This window comes from Amblyomma maculatum, unplaced genomic scaffold (genome assembly GCF_055883805.1).
Source record: "Amblyomma maculatum isolate TAMU_Amacu unplaced genomic scaffold, ASM5588380v1 scaffold_13, whole genome shotgun sequence".
Lineage (NCBI taxonomy): Eukaryota > Metazoa > Arthropoda > Arachnida > Ixodida > Ixodidae > Amblyomma > Amblyomma maculatum.
Genome location: NW_028146738.1, coordinates 7,030,180 through 7,038,084, shown reverse-complemented (window position 1 = coordinate 7,038,084; position 7,905 = coordinate 7,030,180). Strand labels below are relative to the sequence as shown.

The 7,905-nt window shown below is 46.6% G+C and overlaps 1 protein-coding gene across 1 annotated transcript in view; it reads left to right on the top strand.

Annotated features, from left to right (window-relative positions):
- Positions 1-3,900: 3,900 nt before the first annotated feature.
- The window catches only part of LOC146172150 (uncharacterized), a 56,084-nt gene continuing 52,079 nt past the window's right edge, over positions 3,901-7,905 (top strand). Inside the window, exons 1-4 of the mRNA XM_084585985.1 lie at positions 3,901-3,923; positions 5,697-5,774; positions 6,317-6,584; positions 7,620-7,865. Coding sequence (XP_084442111.1) covers positions 3,901-3,923; positions 5,697-5,774; positions 6,317-6,584; positions 7,620-7,865 — 615 coding nt within the window. The remainder of the gene's footprint in view (positions 3,924-5,696; positions 5,775-6,316; positions 6,585-7,619; positions 7,866-7,905) is intronic.

The following is a 7,905-nucleotide window of genomic DNA, read 5'->3' as shown; positions in this document are numbered from 1 at the left end:
AAAAGACGGAGGTGTTCGCGGCTGATAGGATGTGCTTGGGAAGCCTCCTCTCAGATGTCATTGCAGCATGTTGTACAGCCGTCTGAGGCTGCGTCGTCCTGGTAGTGGCCGGAAAGGTCCCGAATGCAGGGGGCTCTCCACTTAGGTGGCGGCCGATGCGGTGATATACCGGTGTAAGCTCCGTAGTGATAGGTTGTTTACGCAGGACTGGATCGATAGCCGGCAAAGCCTCCACCTGACTTGTAACAGAGCATTACACAGAAGGCACCGAGGAACAGAAACACCGACTACCAGTTAGGTCAGCACGGGACTGAGCAGTCTCTTTTTGTCGTCGTTTCCCAATCGCCCGTACAATTCTCCGTCGTCTTTGAATGGCATGTGTCAATATTGCTGACGTTAGTTCATTAAAACTATAGGGGCCATATTGATGCCTGAGCCAACCATAACAAAAATTCCGTAATAAAGCTAAAGAAACCATGAATAACGGTTGTATAAGTAGAAAGCGAATATTTGCAATTGGCATTCACAGATTTGATCTAAATGCTGCATATTCTGTCACTTGAACAGAGCGATGCTGTTACTGCTGTCTCTCCACCTTTGAGAACAGTGAAAACTGCTGGATCGTTCGAGAAGGCCGATTTTCCCCCTAACCTTCAGAGTAAAAGAGATAGTCTAGCTGTATGTAGTGGTTGTTTCTGATCTCTGATATTATTAGATATGGAAGAGGAGCGTTCGTGCAGAATGCTTGCTTCTGCTTGTATGAATGGTCTGAGTAACCCATTTTCATGAATTGTTCTTTACAGGATTTAAATTGCAAGAATGCGCCTTATCCTGCTTGGCAATATTTGAGTGGTATAATAATAATAATAATAATAATAATAATAATAATAATAATAATAATAATAATAATAATAATAATAATAATAATAATAATAATAATAATAATAATAATAATAATAATAATAAATTTGAATTCGTTCACAGGAAGGGAAAGGCGCAGTATCAGTCACAATTGCTCTGTGGACACCTGAACCGCGCCGTATGGAAAAAGAGGAAAGTGGGAGTGAAAGTAGAAAGAAAGAAAGGGGAGCCGTAGTCGAGGGCTACAGAGTAATTTTGACCACCTGGGGATCTTTAACGTGCGCTGACATCGCACAGCACACGGACGAACTTCGTAGTGGTCACCAGCGATTATCATCTAGTAATGAAAGAAAGCAGCGGTTTAATTTTGTGCCACGGTTTGCGCAGTTCAACAAATATATTTATGATTCGTAGATTAACAAGGGGCAAAATGCACTTTTTGTACGGCACTCTGGTGTGCAGTTTAGGATATCACGTGATCACGCTAACCACCGATGCGGATGCGCAATTTTTTTTTTTTTTAATTTACCGTTTGTGAACATACTGTAGCTAAATTTACTATAAACCGCATATATTAACAGGCGTATTTGATTTATATTTAGCGTTACGTCGGTTTAATTGGTTTTATTTTGTCCGGTTTTGTTTCAAGATGTAGCGCCGCGCTTTTCATAGCGTCCTCCGAAGGAAACTCTAAAAAGAGATCGCCAGCGCCTTGTGTCTGCTATGCAACTCCATTTGAATAAAAGTCTCAACTCGCTAAAAGAGCGCTTAGGTAAGAGTTTTCGCTTGCTCGTGTGACACGGGTATTAGACACGCTCCAGTGTTATTTGGCAGCCTGCTATATCTTGCCCAGTCACGATCATGTCATCGATGTAACATCTGGCATGCGGGATGCCGCAAAGCACTTTGTCCATCATGGACTTGAATACTACCAGGGCACTAGCCACACCTGTAAGGTAGGCGCTGACATTCAAACAACCCCAGGCTAGTGTTTACATCAAAAATGATCTGGAACCTGGAGTAAGCGGCAATTGCTGGTACGCCGAAGAAATGTCTAGTGAACAGAATAATTTTCCTCCTTTCAAAGCAGTGTACATATCCTCGGGCCTGAGTAGTGGGTAACGATCTGTTTTCAATGAAGTGTTTACGGTTATCTTATAGTCTCCATATAACCTGGTACTGTCATCTTCTTTTAAGAATGACTAACGGTGTAGCCCAACCGCGGCGCATTACTGGCTGCATCATGCCTGTTTCCACTTGCTCCAACAATTTTCTAAACCTTTTCTGCAATGCAAAGGGTACAGGTCTAGCGCGGCAAAATACAGGAACTGTACCACGTTTCAGAACAATTTTTGGTTGCAACTTGTATATTGTTCCTAATTTCTCAGAGAACACCGAAGGGTACTTTTGTTTAAGTGCCACCTGTCCAATTTCCAGGCAGTCAAGTCTGAGATGTTCCAGGCAATTTCGGCCAGGTAGTGCTGGTAACCTCTTTTTGTTTCCCTTAACAACAACGACAGGTAGCGCCATGCTATTATCCTTGTACTGAACAGCTACGTCACACTGCCCTTTTAGTTGTATCTGTTCCCTTGTATACGTGCGAAGCGACATTTTGCATGGTTCGCCTCTTACGCGCGAAAAGTGGGACTGGTACACTAGCTCTGGAACGATTGTGATGGCTGCTTCAGTGCCAACCTGCATATTAAGGGCATGCCCCTCAATGTTAATGCCCCCTTCATAACATGATCGGGTTGAGTTAACCAAATGATACAGTTCATGCTCAGAGTCTTCGTCGAAATATTTGAGCAAGTGGGTGCTTTTAAATTTTGCCCTAACTATGCGGCACCTTTTTTTTCAAGTGGCCTACTTTTGAATACTCATGACAACCGAGTTTTTGTAACAGAAAACGTCCGATGACTGTGCCCTGCCGCACCTATCACACCTCCCGCTCTTGCCGCCTCGCCTTCTCTTGGGCTTAGGTTGCCTCGGCTAGGGATGCTGTAGAACTTTCACTACGAGCACTAATGCCTCGTGTTCTCTTGACCGCATTTGCCCACTGTCTCGCACCGCTAGTTCTCTGTCAAGGGCGATTGGGCATGCGCTTTGAAATGCCATGTTTCGCTCCGAGTACAGAGCACGCCGAGTCTCTTCATCCCGTGTGCCGTCAACCAGCCTGTCTCGGAGGGCATCTTGTAAGAAGTCGCCGTAGTCGCACTTCCTGGCTAAGTGATCGACTACTGTCAAGAAGACGGGGAGGCACTTTTCGTTGGTTATCTCAATTGCCGTTAAAAAATGCTTTGAGCGCTTTAAGTACGACTCGAAGTTTTGCGTGTTGGGGTCGTATTCTGACATCTTCCCCACTGACGGCATGTTTAAAGAAGCCCCAAAGTTCGTTGGGATGCCATGGGCGATGCTGCCCTCTGAACGCTGAACGAAGGTCAAGACGATGCTTGCATCCGTGAGCGTCTGCAGGCTGCGGGGTAACATGAGGGAGACGGTCTTCCACCCCGCCGCCACTGCGCGGGAGCAGCGTTCTCGCTAGCGAACCGCGGAGGGAACAAAAGGACAAGGAAGGGTACGACACAGCGTTAACTCCAGTCCCATTTATTGCACATAAAAAACATACAGAGCATGACGGCTAGCTATACATCAACAAGGATTTCCTTGGAAGGGCAAGGCTACGTAAGAAACAAGGACTTCTGACTCACCGGCTGGGGAATGGGGGTGCGACTTTGGCTGCGGACATTTGCATGCGCCGTAAATATGGCGGCCGGGATCTCCCATCCGCGCCGTGTTCTTCGGACAAAGCCATACCACGGCGTCTGCCGCGGGAGGCGGCGAGAGCGCGCGGTATTTACTCGTCGCTTCGCGGTTGGAAACCAGAAGACGGGCGGTCGTGCACGACGGGTCATCGCGTGTGTGCTGCATACTCCGTGCCCGCTATCCTCTCCAAGCGAGAGACAACTGCTCGCGTTGCCGGCTAGATCCAGAAGCTCTCTGTGGGCTTCTCGCGTACACTTCTTGGTGGTGCACCCAACGATGGTCTCCTCCCCCAAGGGGAGGTATTTACCTTCTCTTCCAGCCGGCGCTTCCACGACGCTCGTTGTGGTGGGGGTGATTGGCCACGGCGGAGAGGGACACAACTGGTTTTCCACAAGGCGGTAGTCGTACCCCGAGAGCACCACTACTTCGTTCCTTTTTCCTGTAACGCAGAACGAAAGCCAAGGCGATGCTCTCCTCCTGAAACACTGAACGAAGGCACCGCTCGCTTGCTCGCTCCATCCGCCGTCTGCTTGTCCCATCCTCGTCGCCAGTTGTTATAACGTCAACAGCGAGTCATGCCAGTGAATGAACTGCTTTATGCAGTGCTGGCATCCATATACTCATGTGTGAAGTCACATTAGTCGGACCCAGCGACGCAGTGTTTTAGCCGTCGTGCTGCATTATCACATAGGTCAATATCGAGCCCTCCACAATGGCACCTCTCATATTCAATCCATGAAACTCTATCAATTTGTACTGCTTTCTATTCCCAGCTTATTTGAAAATATGGTTAGATTCGGTGAACTGTGTTGGCATGTACAGGTTTGTTGGCATGTGTTTGACAAACTGCAATTCAATACAGTGTATGAGCAGTGTGTTGATGAAAAAAGGATGACATGCTTGATTTCAGGCTTTCTACTGTTGCTCGTAGTCCTGAACACCAGGACATTTACTAAGTTTTGGTGTAGGCAGAGAGTAGGGGCGTGCGAATAATAAAATTCTCAGATACGAATTGAGTACAGATATGGGGCGAAAAAATTCCCTCGATTATCGAATCAAATATCTGATGAATGAAAAAAAAATCAAAATAGCAAGCATTGCTAGTCCTCTTTATATCATAGTTGACATTTGTATCCAAAATAAAATTAAACTAGATTCCTACAGAAGCATATGGCGCACTGAAAAATCTTGCATCCGAGTTTTAGAGGATTTCTTATTCAGTTTCTTTTAGTATAGTATGAACCAGCATGAAGCCGGGTCGAGTTTTCATATTGCTGCTGGATGCAGTGAACTCTCATTACTGCTACCACGGGACCAGAAACAATGCCCTAATTAACCGAAAATTCGAATTTTCAAATGGGCCTAAAAAAGAACAGCTTGAGGTGCATAACAGTAACTTTGTGTGATGAATAGGTTTTGCGCTTGAGGTGAAATTTCAGTAAGAACAATGTTTTTTCTTGGTGTCATGGATGGCTTTGATTTGCATGCATTTTTTGGGAGGCCTTCGTAAGGTCCCTCTTCACAAAACTGCATTGTCGCATGTTGAGGATGCTTAGCAGCAGTCAACGCGGTCAGGTATTGCAGTAAGGCTTCGTACTGTGAGCGATACAGTGTCTTAATTCGAAGATCACGAGTATCAGTTTTTTGACTGCAAGTATGAATCGAACAACAAACATATTTGATTGGTACTTGAAATATTCAATATTCGCACCCATAATAGTACGGTTCAAGCTCCAAGAATTGGTTGTGGCTGTTTATTGAATAGGCTGATTTTTATTCAGTGGCTCATTATTGATGTGAAATTGCATAGGGTGGAATATCTGTACACATTGAGTTAACGTTGTCGCTTGTTCTCGGTGTGCGCCTTGCGAACATTGAAAATTGTGCTCTTCAGAATGGTACTGGAATATTCATGAACAGCTCGCACGTATTGTCGTAAAACAGCACAGTGGGGCGTCTAGCATAGTTTTTCCAATGCAGGCCAGAATGCAGGTTATAAAAACGAGTTCTGTTCTTGATGTTCCGTTGCTGAAGTGCCTGGAGTTGTGTAATAGGCACGGTCTTTCTTGCAGTGTGGAAGATGTACCAGCAGTAGATGAAGAGCCAGAGTTGCAGGCTCTAACCGATGCGGATGTGGATGATATTGTCAGGTAAGACAGGATCTTCCGCTCAATCTGCTTGTCCTTTCATCGCAGGAACCTTGGCGAGGTTAATCAGGTTCTGTGTCTTCTCTTGACTGCAATTTAAAACGTGGCCATGCTTTTTTACCTGTTAATGCGTTCTGGGAAGGAACAAGAAACAACCAAAATAAATAAACGAGCATGGAGGGTGCATTGGCTAAAGACATCCACCATGCGTTTCACAAGTTCCTTCTGCAACTGCATGAACTCTGCCATGTCTCTACTGGGGAGTTTGCAAGTTTCGTGACTGGACAGTGGTAGCATATAGAGTTGCATGAATTGGAGTTGTAACGGGGGTGATGTATTGCAGCGTGTTCATGTAGATTTGCTCATTGTATGTTGTTTTGACCAACGGACATTGAAAACTGCCGATCGCTACTTTATAGTCTTTAGGTGTGAGCACACGGCAGCTATGTCATTCAAATACGAGTTGGCAAGGGCTTGCTGTGTAGTATACGAGCGCATTACAAGTATGCAGCCTGACCGTATGCGGCTTCATATTGCTGCTGCAGACGGCTACGGGACTTCCTGCAGGAAACCGGGCCGTCCCAGGAGGATGACTTGCTGAAGGTCCTGAGCCCCCAGGAGGCGCGGCAGGTGCTGTCAGAGTACAGCACGCTGGCCAACTTTGTGGACCGATATCCGGGATTCCGACAGGTGCACGAGGAACCCCTCTCCTTCCTCTACTACCAAGACCATGAGGACGACACCGATGACTGCACCATCCCCACTGCTGCTCCAGGGGGCGCCCACAACGGGCTGGAATTGTCTGCGCGCAAGGTATGGGTGCATGTGTTCTTGCTGGGTCTGGGTGATGGAGTTGTCGGGATGTCATAAATTAGTGCTAAGGGATAGGCACATGAGGACCTTGGTTCGAGAATTCTTTCTGCCTACATGGAAACATTTTGCAAAAAAGATCTGGGCAGAACCTGCAGCCGACTTAGCATGCCAGAATGTGTTCAGTTTCTGTTCAGTATGGGACACACTGTGATTGGATGGACGCAGAGAACTCAGTAGTGACTACACACTAATCACTACGAGGTGGTGGCTAGGGTGGAGCTAAGCTTTTGGCGGTGTCATTTTGATGTCATTTTCTTGTCGGTAATCTTGTACCTGAACAGAATGACATGCACTTGAGAACAGTATTTTCAACTTTTATCCATCCTTCCATCCACACCACTGGGAAATTGCTGTCAACTTGGCCGCATAAATTCAATAAATAGGCCACATTTACTGGATTAACACTAAATTTATCGGGAAGGCTCATGTAACCAAAGCAAAATAATGAACCTGTAACGAAAACTGGATTAGTTTTGGCAGGGAGGAATTGATCCGCAGAAACAACTGTGACAGATACGTACACTTGTTTATGAGACGTTACATGTCATGGAAAACAAATGTCGCCCTTACGTAAGGGTCACTTTCCAAATTTAGAAACCATTGGTGTCACACACACACACACTCACACAAAAAAGCTGTTTCATGTGCGCATAATGTCTGCTGCGTAATGTGATGCACCACCTCGCCGCAATGGTTAGGGCGCTCAACTGCTGTGCCCTAGGATGCCGGATCGAATCCTGGCCATAGTGGCCGCTTTTCGATGGAGGCGAGGTGCCCGTTTCTGTGCGATGTCAGTGCACGTTAAAGAGCGCCAGATGGTCAAAATTCTTGAGCCCTCCACTACGTCGAGTCTCTCATAACTCGAGTCATATTGGAATGTTGACACCCCTAAACCAAACCAAACCATTATGGTAGTGGTTGGAGGCTTCGTAGTTCGGGTGCAGTCTGACGGTAGTGCACTGGTGTGCCGGAAAGATTGACCAGGAGCTGAAGCAGCCCGTGGAGGCAGGTGATGGCGGATATCAAGGTGCGCGGGCCAGTCCGTGCAGCCGCACCTCGTACGAGTTTGCTGAGGAGGATGGCGTCAAGGAAAAGGAAGTCTGTGTCAAGGATAGTTGCAGCCAGACGCCATACCAACCTCGCTGCCTGTCGCGAGCCATGCAGGCTGTGCAGCTGACATGCGATGCCGCGACCCAGACCTACATTGCGGACCCTGCCCAGGTAACTACATCAGCGAAGAAAAAGTATGCTCATATTGATA